Below are 15,142 nucleotides of genomic sequence, written 5' to 3'. Positions count from 1 at the left end.
GGGAGGAGCCGCGACGGGCGTCTTGCTGGCCCGGGCTCCGGGGCGGGCGGGGTTTCCCGGAGAGGCCCTTCAGGGGCCGGAACGAGGGTCCCTCCCGAGGAAGGGGCGCGGAGCCCCGCGGCCGGGGGGAGCGCCGGGGCTGGCCGCCGAGGGGGGCGGGTCTTGGGCCGGAGCCCCCGGCCGGGCGCCGTCCCCGCGCTGCGCTTCCTCTCCTCCTCCTCCTCCTCCTCGGCGCAAGGGAGCGCGGCCGGCCGGCCGGAGGCGCCGAGCGAAGGAGGGCGGCGCGGCTGCTGCGGGCTCCTCCGGGCGCAAACGCGGGCGCGCCTCCTGCGGCGGCGGCGGCGGGGCCGGGTGGGTCGGGGCTGGGGCGCCGCGGGCGGGGTTTCCCTTGGAGGAGCTCAGCCTGCCGCGGAGAGACCCCCGCCGCGCCCCCCGGCAGCCCCCGGGGGTCTCCCGCGGGGCCTTGTTGGGCGGGGGGACCAGGGGGCGCAGGGGAGGGGCCTGGCGGGGCTTTGGCGCAAAGGGAGCATTTGGGGGGGGCTCTCCAGGGCCCGCGAAGGGCCGATGGGGGGAGGGGGAGCCGCAGCCCGGGGGGTGCCCGGGGGGCACCAAGGGGCCGTGGGGAGGGGAGGGGAGGGGGTCCAGGGAGGTCAGCAGGGCAGCTGCGGGGGTGGGGGGTGGGTTGCTGAGGGTGAGACTGGGGGGGCAGATGGCGGGAGCTGGGAAGCGGGGCGTGGAGTGGGGGACGTGGACTGTGGCCCCTGGCCAAGGAAGGGCCGCCCAGGCAGAAGGGGAGGGGGCCTTTCCGGACTCCTGAGCCCCACATTGCAGGCCTTCGGGAAGGGGTTTCCCCCTCCCAGTCCCCCCCCCCCCGGCTTTCCTCCCGTCTCCCCAAACCTCCTCTGTTGCACGGTTTGCAACCAAGCCCGCCTGGCTGCCCCTTCGCCTTCCCGGCGCCTGCCCCAAGGGCACCCCTTTCTCCTTCTCCCTTGTGAACGTGTGTCTTTTTTCTTTTTTTAAATTAACAGTTAAATACGATTTTATTTTATTCTATCAAATTTGTACCTCCCCTCCCTGTGAGTGGGCTGAGGGTAGCTAACGCCTTATGTTACACAATTAAAACCATATACATATCCAAAACCCATAAAAAACAATATAAAACAGTTAGCACCATGATTGCATTGCTACCTCCACACATCGGCCAGGTTGCGCTGATCCATCAATATCCAATTACTGATTTAGCCATCCAAGTGAAAAAGCACCCGTTGCCGCTGCTGGGAGTCTGGGGTGGGGGAAATGCGGGGAAACCTGCCCCCCCTGCAGAAGCCCCGGTGGCCCGGGAGGGCAGCAGCAAGGGGGGGGATCACACAAGTCTCTTCCCCCACCATCTCATCCTCCCTCCTTCGTGTCCCTCCCCTGAGGTCTTGGGGCCGTTTTCCTGCTCTGCTGGGCGTGCCTGGAGAGGTGTTTTCCCTAAGGATTATTAACCACAGTTGCAGGATTTTTTCAGACTCAGTGGCCAGAAGAAATATAGACCTGGTCTGTATTTCTAGGGGGAAAAGCATCACAGCCAGGAGAGGCAGAATGGAGAGAAACATTTCCCCTGCAGGGCTAGTTTTCTCTGTGCAGGGAGTCCAGCAGTCCATCCCTTCACCCCAGGGGCTCTTCCACCCCCTGACCAGCAGAGTCCCAGACGGTCTTGACTTCCCTCAGAGGGGACGAGGGAGAGGTTTTGTCTCCTGGCAGGGCCAGGGGCTCCTCTCGCTGGAAGAGATCTGCAGTTTGGGAAGAAGCATTGGGAGGGGTACGGATGAAGGAGGAATGGGGGGGGGGAAACGTGGGGCCAAGCCCTTCTGAGGCTGAGAGAGAGAATCCAGTTTCTTGGATTGGGCCCCAGAGCCAGTGCAGAGAGAGGTTCCCTGAAGGGACTGGCGCAGGCGTACTAAAAAGGGTTTCCCACCCTCTTTCTTTCTCTCCCTCCCAGGCAGCAGTGAAAAGGCTCCCTTGATGGCTTCTCCACCGTCTCCTCCACGTGGTGAAGGGAAAAGGCCAGCCATGCGGCCAGCTCAGGTATGGGGAAGGGGCCTCGGGGGCTCAGAGGCTCGGGCTCCTTGGCCTTGGCTGTGGCGATACGAGAGGCCGAGGCCGCCCACTGAGGAGGCAGGAAAATGGCCGCCCCCTGCCTAGGATGGCGTGTGCAGGACGATGGAAAAGGGTTTGGTCCTTTGCCCCATGGGCATCTCCGGCCTCTTCCCACAAGCCTGCCAGCCCCCTGCCAAGGAGGGCCACCCCTCTGGGCCCCCAGTGCCCCCGAGGAGAGCCGGGAGTGGGGAGCGAAATGCCCCCAAGGGGCCCCCCTCCTCTTGGTGCTGGCCTTCCTGTATTACTCCCCCTGCCTCTCTTTCTGCCCCTCCCCAGTCCCATGGACCAGTTTTCCAGTGGTGTAAAGAAATGCTTCCTTCTCCTCCTTCCAGAGTCCGGTGTCCTTCGAAGAGGTGGCTGTGCGTTTCACCCGGGGGGAGTGGAGCCTGCTGCGCCCGGCCCAGAGAGCCCTGTACAAGGAAGTCATGCTGGAGAACTTTGGCCATGTGGCCTCTCTGGGTAAGGGTCCATTTCTCCTGGGCTGCCTCCTTCTGGTGGGAGCAGGGACTGTAATGAGGTCCTTAACGATGAAGGCTGCCCCCCCTGGGCCCAGTGGCTGATCTCTGCCGCCCTCCCTGGTCCCTCCTCTGATGTGGGAGGGGTCCTGGTTGAGCTTGAATAAAAGTTAAGTTGATTAGTTTAAGGAGAGTATGCAAAAAGCATCAAGCACTCTTACCCAGGCAACAAACATTGAAATAAGAAAACCTTGCTGTTGCTACACAATAAAACCAGCCTGTCTACAACTTGAGAGCTGGCTCCCCAGGCACCTCTGTTTGGCATCCGTTGTCGCTTTTCTCACCCACTCCGTCAGACTGCAAGCCCCCTCCCCTGCCTGGCTGCTGAGTGGTGAATAGCATGCAGCTTTCAGCTTCTCTCTGGCCTACTTCCCTCGTGGTCTGAGCTTGGTCGAAGAAACCTAGCTCAGAGAGGAAGGAATGGAGGTGGAATTGAGAAGCCATCATTTCAGGACAACACAAGACCCAGTCAGGGCTGAGCCGTTAATGGGCATTTCAGCTGCGTGAAGAACCAGGGAGTCCACGCAGAGCTCTCTGAGAACAGCCTCCCAGGGTCGAATCTCTGGGGAACTCAGAGACGGCTCCACAAGGGTTCCTAACCAGCTCTGTAGCCACATATGTGAGCCAGGCCACAACCTGACAGTACTTGCAGTTCTGAACCAAAGTGCAGCCATTTTTACCAAAGCCCTCATCTCAGGTTCCTTGCACCTTCCCTGAGCTGAGATGTGGCAGAGAAAGGAGCACAGCTGGCTTTTTGGCCACTGGTTGTTTCTCAGCTGGCATTTCCAACTCACTTGGTCAGGGAGTAGGCAGAGAACTGCCAGCGCCATTATTACACCAGCACCCTGTAGTCATATGGGGCCTCTTCCTGCCACAGAAAACAGAAATGGGGGTAGCTGAACTCCCCCCTCCTCGCTTTCACTCCCAGAGAAAAGATGTCCAAAGGCAAAGGAGGAAGAAGCCGTTTGATCAGGCTCAGAGGAATAATTGCGAATATTTGTTAGAATGCATAATGAGTTTTCCAGGTTCCCTTTTGCAAGAAGGCTCATCCTAAAAACAAAGAACCTGGACTTGCTGAGATCATTGCGGATTCCAGCCGCAAGAAATGGTCAGCGTTGGTGACAAAAAGAATCCCAAGTATTGCAGAAGCCATGGAGGGATTTTCTTCTGCTAAACGTCTAACGCATCCAAGGGAGCCACCCAGTCTCCTTCCAGAGTTAATTCCAAGGGCAGAGACTCGTCTTCCGAGCGCTCACACACCCGCGAGCACGCATGCAGTCATTGTTTGGGAGTTCAGGAGATCAGCACGATCTCAGGCCACGGTTAGCTTTTCCTCAGACAAACATGGCCAAGGAAATAAGTTTCATGAATCCTGAAACTAGCAAATAAAACAATTTATTTTGACTCCAGTATATCACGACTCCCCCCCCGCCTCCCATCTAAGATTGAGGTAGGTTGGCGCTGCTGGTGTTATTAGATCTCTTGGCAGTGTTTGATTCGGTTGACTATGATATTTCGACACACAAACCCGCCTCACCAATGTGGGGATACTTGGGACTGCCTTGCGGCGGCTTGTCTCTTTTCTCCATGGTTGGGGACAGAGGGTGGTGCTAGGGGCGAAATTATCAAGCATGCCACTCATTGGTATATGGGGTCGCAGAGGGGGCGATTCTCTCCCCTCTCCTGTTCAACCTCCACATCTGCCCCCTAGCCCAGTTGGTAGGAAGTTTCGGGCTGGGTTGCTATGACTATGCTGACGTCACCCAGCTGTACCTGTTGATGGATGGATGGCCTGACTCGGTCCCAGAGGCATTAACTAGGGCTGAAGTTGAATCCCCTGAAGACAGAGATCCGGTACTTGGGTTGTGGGCCAATGGGTTTGGGGATCCGGCTCCCAACCTTTGATGGGGCACCGCTTGCACCTGTGCCGGTAGTAAGGAGGTTGGGAGTGACGCTGGATACCTCCCTATCCATGGAGGCCCGGGTCGCAGCATTTGCCCAGCCCGCCTTTTCCCATCTTCGGTGGGTCAGGCAGCATGCCCCCTACCTTTCGACCCATGACCTAACAACAGCGATCCATGCAACGGCCACCTCCAGGTTGGACTGCTATAACTCCCTTTATGCTGGGCTTCCTTTGGGCCTGACCCGGAAACTGCCGTGGGTCCAAAATGCTGCTGCGCGGTTCCTAAATGGACCTATCTGGTGAGCCTCCCTCCCAGGCTGGGGTGGAGGCGGGGGGTGGGTGGGCATTGCCATCTGTTCTGCTCTTGATCCTGGCTGATGATGGCGGTGGGGCGGGCATTGCCACTTGTTCCCATCCTGATACTGACCTTGGTTTCCTACCATGGCAGCGCCCTCTGGTGGCGCACTGGGGTAGGAAGTGAGTCATCTAGAACACGCTTACTCTTTTATATAGTCGGATGTTTTTAATATTGATTTTAAACTGTAATTTATCCTTGATGTAATCCACCGCAGCCCACTCATGGGGAGGGCGGGATATAAATTGAACAAAACATCAACATCAACATAAGACTTGGGATTCAGCCATACAAGGCAGGTGAGGTTTTTTCATGTATCCCACCTCCCCCACTAAAGAGACAGCAGGTGTATACACAGGCTCAGGTCCCAAGAGACCCAGAGTAGGGGGGTGCTTGTGTGAATGGCCACATACTTCTGCCCCCCACCCCGATCATCCAACAAAAGATGGATGATTCTTGACCCCATATTGCACTCTGCCCCACCCCTATTACTTGTCTGTTCTGTATTTCTGGAGGGAGAGAGTCAAGCCGTCTTGGAATTGCTGGATTCATGTGCAGCCAGAAGAGTCACGGTTTTGTGTTTTTCCCCCCTGATAAAAAGGTCCTCAAGTTGCCAAACCTGACCTCATATCCTGGCTGGAAGAGGAGGCGGAAAAGCTGTTTCTCCTGATTTCTGGTGAAGAGGACGGATTGGCAGGTAAGTTCCTCCACCTGTCGTGAGACTGTTTTTCCACCAGTGTTGCCTGTGCTTCCTTCCAAGGGCTGGTGGGTTTGGGTGGGTTCTCAGAAGAGCTTGGCTGAGTTTTGAATGCTGAAATGGTGCCTGGAGATCTGGAACCTCTGAGAATAGGCCACTTCCTCCTCCCAAGACAGATCACTGATGCCAAGCCCAGCCAAGGACTGTCCACCTTTGAGAGGTTTCCAGGCAAGGGTGTTTGCCAGCCCTGTGACCCCAATATCCCTTTTTCTGGAGAAGTCAGACGTTGATCATGGACCTTGTGCCTGCAAAGCCAAGCCTGCGCTTTATTGCAGGGGCACGACCCGAAGCAACCCCACAGAGCTCTCGAGTGAAGACATCCCCCCCACCCAGCCGAGAGCCCTGCTGCACGGGATGCCAAAGGGACTGACACAGAGTGTGCCAACATAACATTCTAGCACCTTGCAGGTGTTCCGGATGACTACGGTCAGGCCTTATTCAGATACAGCCAGGAGCTGTATAAATGACAAATAAGGTCAATTTCAAGGACATTTCCATAAACAATGTCATACGGTAAATAAACACAACTTTGCAAAGACATGGCATTAGCAAGAATCCAATACAGAGCAGAAGAAATGTTGAAACAGAACACAAGCAAGTCTAGGGCTGACATTCATAGGAGCTCATAGGAGCACATATTTAAGACAACAGATATTTCGTAAGGCAACATAGTGGTGAAGTCTACGATCCTTAACTCATTAGCGAAGCATCTGAGAGCCCCTCCCAACAATATAAAAGATTTTTTGAATAATTTGGTTTTGCATCGTTTGCGGAAAGCTAGGTGAGTGGGGGCTTTCCTGGCCTCAGGCAGGTCGTTCCACAGGGCAGGGGCCTGCCTGATACCTGTTGGATGTCAAACTCTGCTAAAAACATAGACTCATAGAGTCATAGGCTGGAAGGGACCTCTAGAGTAATCCAGTCCAACCCCCTGTACAATGCAGGAACTTCACAACTACACCCCCCCCGACTGCCCCAGTGCCCCCTGCAGTCTAATAAATTTGTAACGTGTCTTGCGGACAACTTCATCTTCCAGAAAGTAGAGCAGGAAAGAAGGGGCTCTGCCATCTTGGACTTGATTCTCACCAATGGGGAAGAACTGGTTGATGAGGCGAAAGTAGAGGGCACCCTGGGTAGCAGCGGCCATGTAATTCTGGAGTTTAAGATCTTGGGTAAGGGAAAAGCGGAACGTCGTCAGACACACAGGATGGATTTTAGAAAAGCTAATTCTGACAAGCTCCAAGTCCTGCTGGGGAGAATCCCATGGTGAGAAAAACTGAAGGAGAAGGGGTTACTTAAAAGCAAGATATGGAAGACACAATCAAACCAACTCCGATGAGTAAGAAAAAATGGAAAGAACCCGAAGAGGCCAAGGTGGCTCCATAAACAACTTTCTTAAAGGTCTGATTTTTTTTTAAGAAGATGCATTTAAGAAATGGAAGGAGGGGCTGTAGAATCAAGTCTGAAAATAAACAACTTGTTGGTGCTTGTAGAGAGAGGATTAGGAAGGCTAAAGCTCAGTATGAGCTTAGACTAGTGAGAGATGCTAAACACAACGAAAAAGGGTGCTTTGGTTATGTTTGGGGCAGGAAAAAGAATAAGGAAGTGTTAGGCCCATTGAGGGGAAAGGAAATTGAGATTTTAACATGTGGTAAAGAGAGGGCAGAATTACCCAGTTCCTCCTTTGCCTTGGTCTTCACTTGCAAAGAAAACACATAAGGAAGAAACGGAATAGCAGCCTAGGATAGACGTTGGGGTGGTACGTAAACACCTGGCTTCTTTGAATGAAATCAGGTCCTCAGGGCCAGAGGAAATACACCTTAAGGCACTAAAGGGATTTGCTGATGTATTTGCAGAGCCCCTGTCTGTCATCTTTGAGAATTCTTGGCCTAGAGAGGAGGTGCCAGAAGATTGGAGGTGGGCAAACGTCTTCCCCGTCTTCAAGGAGGAGGAGCCAGGTAATTATCGACCCATCAGCCCGAGGTCCAAACCTAGAAAGGTCCTGGAACAAATCATTAAACAGTCAATCCCCCCCCCCCTGCCCGACTGCCCCAGTGCCCCCTGCAGTCTAATAAATTCGTAACTTGTCTTGCTGACAACTTCATCTTCCAGAAAGTGGAGAAGGAAAGAAGGGGCTCTGCCATCTTGGATTTGATTCTCGCCACCGGGGAAGGACTGGTTGGTTGATGAGGTGAAAGTCCAGTGCCTCAGGGATCTGGTCAACATTTTTGTAAATGACTTGGATGAAGGAATCGAGGGGACGCTCATGAAGTGAGCAGAGACTTGGCTGTAGTCCGTGTGAAAAGGATCTGGGGGTCTTAGAAGATCCTCCACTAAACTTGAGTCAGCAATGCAATGTGGTAGCTAAAAAGGCAAATGTGATTTTGAGATGTGATATGAGAGCCCCGAGACGAACTGCACCCCAAGGGTACTAAAGGAACATGGTGGTGTAATTGCGGAGCCTCCGTTTATCATCTTTGAGAATTCTTGGCCCAGAGAGGAGGTGTCATAAGACTGGAGGCGGGCAAGTGTCATCCACCTCTTCAAGAAGGGGGGAAAGGATTATAGTTTATCTTGGTTTCAGTAAGGCTTTTGATCAGATTCCACATGAAATACTTGTTGACAAGTTAGTCAAATGTGGTTTGGATCATATTACTATTAGGTAGATCTGTAACTGGTTGACAGATCACACCCCAAGAGTACTAGTTAATGGTTCCTCATCCTCGTGAAGAGGAGTGACAAGTGATGTGCCTCAGGGATCTGTCCCAGGCCCCGTGTTGTCCAACATCTTTATAAATGACTTGGATGAAGGAATAGAGGGGATTAAATTTGCGGGATGGGGGAGACTTGTCTTGGCAGTAGTACGCATGAAAAGGATCCGGGGGTCTTAGAAGACCATACACTGAACACGAGTCAGCAGTCTGATGTGGTAGCTAAAAAGGCAAATGGGATTTTAGTCTGTATCAACAGAAGCAGAGTGTCAAGATCATGCGAAGTGATGGTCCTGCTCCGCTCTGCGCTGGTTAGACCTCACTTGGAGTACTGAGCTCAGTTTTGGGACACCGCAGTTTAAGCAGGCCGTTGAGAAACTGGAACGTGTCCAAAGGAGGGCAGTGAGGATGGTGAGGGGTCTGGAAACCAAGTCCTATGAGGAAAGGTTGAAGGAGCTGGGCATGTCAAGCCTGGAGAGGAGATATCACAGCCCAAGCATTCGAAGGGCTGCCACATAGAGGATGGAACAGAGTTGTTTTCTGTTCCCCCTGTGGGTTGGACCAGAAACAACAGGTTGATATTAAAGCAAAAGAGTTTTCATTAGAGCAGCCCCTGCATGGGCTTCCTCAGGCGGTGGTGGGCTCTCCTTCCTGGGAGGTATTTAAGAAGAGGGAAGATGGCCCCTGACAGCTCTGATGATTCTCTGACTTAATAGGAAGGGACACAGATTAGGAGAGGGGGGCAGGAAGGGGTGAGTCGGTGCTGGCCTCTCCTCGCCTTTTCTGACATGTCCAGGTTAATGCAGATCACCATTTTAAGATCTGGAAGGGGTTTTCCTCCACCTATCCTGGAGGTTTTTTGGTATTCCTCTGGGCATAGAGCATCGGTCACTGAGGGAGGGGAGGGGGAGGGAGTAAGCTGTGGATTTCCTGTGTTGTGTGTGTGTGGGGGGGCTGGACTTGATGACTCTTGAGGTCCCTTCCAGCTCCCCCCCCCCGTGTTTGTGTTTATAGAATCTGTGCTTCTGTTTTAAGCCTTCATTGAAACATGACGAGTCCAAGGAAGTACCCCAAAATAAGCAGGCCAGGAGCCCCTCCCAAGGAGAGGCTCTCGATCAATTCTGCTCCTCATACTTCTGGGTTTTTTTTTCCTGAGTGCTCATGCCAGATACAGCAAAACAACCTCACAGTCCCTTATTTTTGCCCTGGGGCATGAGAGATTTACTCTATGGTGCCAGGTGTTAAGTTACTAGACCACAACGAGTTCATCCCTTTTTCTGCCTTTTCCTTCTCTTTCCCTTTTACAACTGGGGTTGGCACTATAAGGCCACCTTCCAGCTCAAATGAGAATGGAAATGCGTCGCTCTAGGCAGAGGGATCAGCTGGGGCAAGGGTGGCTCATCCTCTAGGTGGCCCCAGGCCGTTGCTTAAATTGCCAGGGGCAGAGGGGCACCAGGCAGCTCTCGCCCTCCTCCCAAGCTCTGCCCAGCCACCCTGACACCGGCTGGCCATCCACCTGAATATCTCAGTGCACAGAAATTGAAAAAGGCAGAATCATACCCTCTTTTGCTCTGAAACCCTACTTCTGTGGTCTTAAAGATACAGGCAGAAGTAGCTCTGGTTTCTTGTTACCATTTTCTCCCTGTTGCTGGCCACGTCTGTTCAGGCCTCCTGCCATGTGCAGAATTGGCTGTCCATCTTCTCCCCCCCACCCCCGTCCACCCCCCCCCATCAGTCACCCCGACAGAAAAATGCATCGCAACAGAAAAATATAAAACTGGTTCAATTTAAGTTGGAAAATCTCTATTGCACCTGCTCTCTGTTTTGTCCTCTTGGGCTACATTTATTATCATACAAATGGCTACTCTGCGAACTTACTCCGCTTGGAATTTAGAGGGAATTGCTAAGGCGAGGGGGAGAAATGGGTGCAGGCGGTTGGAGTTTAATGCCTCAGCATTTATAACCCCACAATCACACCCGGTTTCTCTTTCTTCCAGCAGGAGGCGTGTGGGAGTCAGCAAATGACACGAAAGAACATCCAGTGATGGAGAAAGAGGAAATGTATTCAGATGGGAAGGAAAAAGCTGAATATTGTGATGGACTGAAGAAGGAGGAGGAAAAAGATCCTAATGAAGGGGGGAATCCTTCCGGTCTATTAGAGTGGAGTGATGCTATACAGGAAAACCTATACCCAGGCAAGAAGAACTGGAATGAGCTCACTGCAAGCAAGGAAAATACTCCCAAGAAATCAGATTTTAATACTCAATGGAGCACATGTAACAAAAAGAAAATATTTCAGTGCCTGGAGTGTGGGAAGAGCTTCAGTCGCAGAGGAATGCTTTCTTCCCACCAAAGAATTCACTCAAGGGAGAAACCCTATAAATGCCTGGAGTGTGGGAAAAGCTTCCGCACGAGTTCAGACCTTACCTCACATGAAAGAATTCACACTGGGGAGAAACCCTATACATGCCGGGAGTGTGGGAAAAGCTTCTGTTCGAGTTCTGTCCTTACCTCACATGAAAGGATTCACACTGGAGAAAAACCATATACATGCCTGGAGTGTGGGGAAAGCTTCAGTCAGAGTAGTCACCTTACTTCCCATCAAAGAATTCACTCAGGGGAAAAGCCATATAAATGCCAAGAGTGTGGGAAAAGTTTCAGTCGGCGTGACAGCCTTTCTTCCCACCAAAGAGTTCACTCAGGGGAAAAACCATATAAATGCCTGGAGTGTGGGAAGCACTTCAGTCAAAGTAGAAACCTTTCTTCTCATCAAAGGATTCACACATGGGAGAAAACCTATAAATGCCTGGAGTGTGGGAAAAGCTTCAGTCAGAGTGGAAAGCTTACTCTCCACCAAAGAATTCACACAGGGGAGAAACCTTATAAATGCCTGACGTGTGGGAAAAGCTTCTGTTCGAGTTCAGGCCTTATCTCACATGAAAGGATTCACACAGGGGAGAAACCATATAAATGCTTGGAGTGTGGGAAGAGTTTCAGTTGGAGTGGAAAACTTACTGTCCATCAAAGAATTCACTCGGGGGAGAAACCATACAAATGCCTGGAGTGTGGGAAAAGCTTCAGTCAGAGTACAAACCTTTCTTCTCATCAAAGGATTCACACAGGGGAGAAACCCTATAAATGCCTGGAGTGTGGGAAAAGCTTCTGTTCGAGTTCATACCTTACCTCACATGAAAGGATTCACACAGGAGTAAAACCATATAAATGCCTGGAATGTGGGAAAAGTTTCAGTCAGAGTGGAAGCCTTTCATCCCACCAAAGGATTCACACAGGAGAGAAACCATATAAATGCCTGGAGTGTGGGAAAAGTTTTAGTCGGAGTGGTAACCTTACTTCCCATCAAAGAGTTCACATAGGATGAAAATCATGGAAGTGCTTCAAGTATGGAAGGATGTTACGTCAGGTACATTGGCTTTCAGCATTTCCAAGCAGTCAAATAAAACAGTGTAATGTGTTCCATAATCCTACTACATTAATCAGAAAGTGTGTTCCAGACTCATCAGCGCAGGCGCAGTTTGCACGCCTGAGAAAAGGGCTGCCCCCCTCCCTTCCCTTCGCTTCCCTGATAGGCTGGGGGAGGGGAGGGCCCGCCTGTCAAAGCAGAAGCCCAAATCCAGCCAGTTGGGCTGCAGAAAGGGTGGCGCGCTTCCCTGCCATTCGCTGCTGGGAACGGGGCCGCAACGGGCAGGCTGGCAAACACAGCAGGGACCGGCTGCCTGCACCCCTCTGCTCCCTCCCCCTGCCATGTAACCCATGCTTCCAGCCGATCTGGTGTGGCCCCGAATGGGCCATACCAGTGGCTGGAAGGTGCAGTGGGGCCACCAGATCTACCATCTCTTTGCTGACCAGTAGACACATTGTCTCTGATCCCTTGGAGACCAGGTCTACCACCTCTTCCTTTGCCTCTGGACCCATGGAGACCAGGTGTACCCACCATAGTTCTGCTGGCAGGGTAGACCTGGATTCCAGACTCCCAGAGGCCAGATCTACCTACCATTCCTTTGCTGGTCAGGTAGACCTATCACTTCAACAACAGGGGGCTCCTCCCTACAAATGCTACACCATAGAAGAAAAACCTCGGTCTACAGAAATACATGTAAAATTTGTAACGTTTTATAAAGTTTTATGTAATTTTTATAAAGTTCAGTGCATAATACAAAGTGCTAAAGTGCTGATAAATAAATTACAATAAATATCCGATAAATAATTTAGTAAAGATACATGCAATCCTGATTAAAAAGTCCCAACCTGTTTAGTTTCTCCAATCAGATGTTGTCGTCTACACTTGAGATGTGGTGTGTGATGTCTCTTGTCCTGTGGTTCTATTGTGCAGATGTTAATGTCCTTCTGGAGCTTCTTCACGAGACAGCGTGGTCTAATGGTTACAGCTGAAAGCCAAAAATTGGGCTGAAGAGCCTGACGGGTTCTGCCTGCCTGATATCCCCTTTCGGCAAATGCTTTTTTAAAAGGCTCGTGTATATGTTATATACTGTGAATTAAATCATAATAAATCATGAAATTACATAAGCCCAGCTGTCGTTTTATGCTGTCATGGAATATATCAGAAGTACTCACAATTGCTCCAGCATTTAGATTCCCATCTCCAAGAGATGGTGAACCCGGACGGACCGTGGCCGTAGACTGCTGGTTCTCATTATGGCATTTAAGCCAAATCATTGCAGCCACAACATACAGGCTTAAAGAGACAGTGCCATGCATATCATAAATAATATTCAATTGCAATGTTCAAACCTGGAGGAATTAAAGTATTCAATTTAAATATCCATTCTGATTCTTTTTGCAGTAGCTTCTGTTGTATATCATAATGTAAAGAAGGTTTTATAACTAAGAACTGACAACCTTAAAATCTCGTTCACTAGGATTTTCTTCAGCGAAGTGGGACTCTGTTCTTTATCCTAGATACATGCTCTTGTACTCTCACCTTCAAAGGGCGACTTGTACTCCCGATATACAGCGTATTGCAAATGCACTGTGTAACGTAAACTACGTAAGATGTTTTACAATTAGAATAGAACCACAGGACAAGAGACTTTACACACAACATCTCAAGTGTATACATAACATCTGACTGGAGAAACTAAACCGGTTGGACCTTTGGCCAGGATTGCATGTATCTTTATTGAGTTACTTATTGGGTATTTATTGAACTACTGAATGGTATATTTATTATGAATTATTTATCAGCACTTTAATAATAATAATAACATTCAATTTATATACCACCCTTCAGGATGACTTAGAGCTGTTTACAAAGTCTGTTATTATCCTCATGACAATCACCCTGTGAGGTGGGTGGGGCTGAGAGAGCTCCGAGAAGCTGTGACTGACCCAAGGTCACCCAGCTGGCTTCAAGCGGAGGAGTGGGGAATCAAACCCGGTTCTCCTGATTAGAGTCCCACCGCTCTTAACCACTACACCAAACTGGCTCTGCACTGAACTTTATAAAAATTACCAAAAAAAACTTTATAAAAATTTACACATAGCTATTTCTGTAGACCTTCGAGGTTTTTCCTTCTATTGGCCAGGGAGATCTGGCTTCCATTACCTGCGTGCGGTGGGGGGGGGGGCAGACACAGGCTGCTGCTGGGAGGAGCCCTCCGGGTTGCCTGCCACCACTCCCCCCATGGCACTCTTTGCCTGCAGCAGCGTGATCTGGTGCTAATGGCTGGAACAGGCCACTATCAGGCACAGGAGCCCACTAGGGCGCCTGGCGCTCCTTCCCCCCGTGACACTTCCTGCCTGCATTGGCCCGATCCAGTGCAAACAGGGTTGGAACGGGCTGCTGCCTGTCACAGGCACTCATCATCGTGCCTGCCCCCCCATCGTGGTGCTGGGAAGGGGGCAACACCTGGCCCAGTGCCTGGCCCTCCCCCTGACCAAATCGGGGCGTGGCAAAGGTGGCAATATCTGATCCACCTGCCCTGCCCTTTCTGGAGCTCAATGTATTTCCCCCCACAACGGGCTTTGTTACTAGTTCAGTATAATGACATAAAAGCTTTCAGAATTGACAACCACGTCCTAGAACCCACCAGCCACTCTGTATGGGCATTCAGCAGGGGAGAGCAAACCATACATGCCATGCCGCACAGATCAAACGGCAGTGTGTGTGTGTGTCAGAGCCCTTAACACCCTCCAGTCACAAAGTAGTGCCTGATGACATCTCTCTGAATGGCAGAAAGGGGCACAGCCAGCTCTCATCCCCCAGTGTCCCTGCAGCCTCGGAAACCCCGGTCCCACTGGTGTCCCAGGTGATAGGGAGGAAAGACCCAGTGACTACGCAACCACAACAGAGGGCTGTGATATCAGGGACCATGTGGTACGCCCCACACAGGCATTTGCATCCTGCTACTGCCTGTCGGAGTCATGTTTTCTTGAGATTTACGGATGTCCCCCCCCCCCAAATGAGGGCTGTTCTTGCATGAATTTCCATGAATCTCCACTGCCTGGATGAATACTTGTCGGGGGTCTTTAGGCTGTTCCTGCATTAGGAAGGAGTTGTACTAGATGGTCTGTAAGACCCTGTCCATTTCTTTGATTTTATGATTCAAAAAGGAAACACACAAACTTTTTTGTGGGAGGGTGTCACTGTGATTTTGTTTCCTGGATTTGGTTCACAGTTCTGGAAGCTGCTTTACCAAAAAGTGATTTCTGGCTCTCTTGTTTCGTTTTGCACACATTCCTCTGCAGCGGGGATATCGGAGGCCCCTCAGTCCTTGTCTATAG

At 51.3% G+C, this 15,142-nt stretch overlaps 1 protein-coding gene across 3 annotated transcripts; it reads left to right on the top strand.

The window, feature by feature from the left end:
• Positions 1-753: 753 nt before the first annotated feature.
• LOC129328466 (zinc finger protein OZF-like) lies at positions 754-12,628 on the top strand. Of its 3 annotated transcripts, none has more exons than XM_054977553.1 (5): positions 754-2,070; positions 2,475-2,601; positions 5,517-5,612; positions 7,526-7,627; positions 10,381-12,628. In XM_054977553.1, the coding sequence occupies exons 1-5, from the start codon at positions 2,008-2,010 to the stop codon at positions 11,757-11,759; spliced, it is 1,767 nt and encodes a 588-aa protein (XP_054833528.1). In that variant the 5' UTR covers positions 754-2,007; the 3' UTR covers positions 11,760-12,628. The 3 variants fall into 3 exon arrangements, with proteins under 3 accessions (XP_054833528.1, XP_054833527.1, XP_054833529.1); XM_054977552.1 differs by having other exon boundaries at positions 10,378-12,628; XM_054977554.1 differs by lacking the exon at positions 7,526-7,627 and having other exon boundaries at positions 10,378-12,628.
• Positions 12,629-15,142: the final 2,514 nt, after the last annotated feature.

Source organism: Eublepharis macularius, chromosome 4, assembly GCF_028583425.1.
Source record: "Eublepharis macularius isolate TG4126 chromosome 4, MPM_Emac_v1.0, whole genome shotgun sequence".
Taxonomy (NCBI): domain Eukaryota; kingdom Metazoa; phylum Chordata; class Lepidosauria; order Squamata; family Eublepharidae; genus Eublepharis; species Eublepharis macularius.
Note: the sequence above shows the minus strand (reverse complement) of the source record. Positions and strands in the feature narration are given on the sequence as shown.

What these genes read in the sequence shown, in the direction of transcription:
- LOC129328466 (XM_054977552.1), top strand. Translation starts at nt 2,008, where the DNA reads ATGGCTTCTCCACCGTCTCCTCCACGTGGTGAAGGGAAAAGGCCAGCC. An exon ending in TGGCCATGTGGCCTCTCTGG is followed by an intron (nt 2,602 to 5,516) that starts GTAAGGGTCCAT and finishes CCTGATAAAAAG; the next exon opens with GTCCTCAAGTTGCCAAACCT. An exon ending in TGAAGAGGACGGATTGGCAG is followed by an intron (nt 5,613 to 7,525) that starts GTAAGTTCCTCC and finishes ATGTATTTGCAG; the next exon opens with AGCCCCTGTCTGTCATCTTT.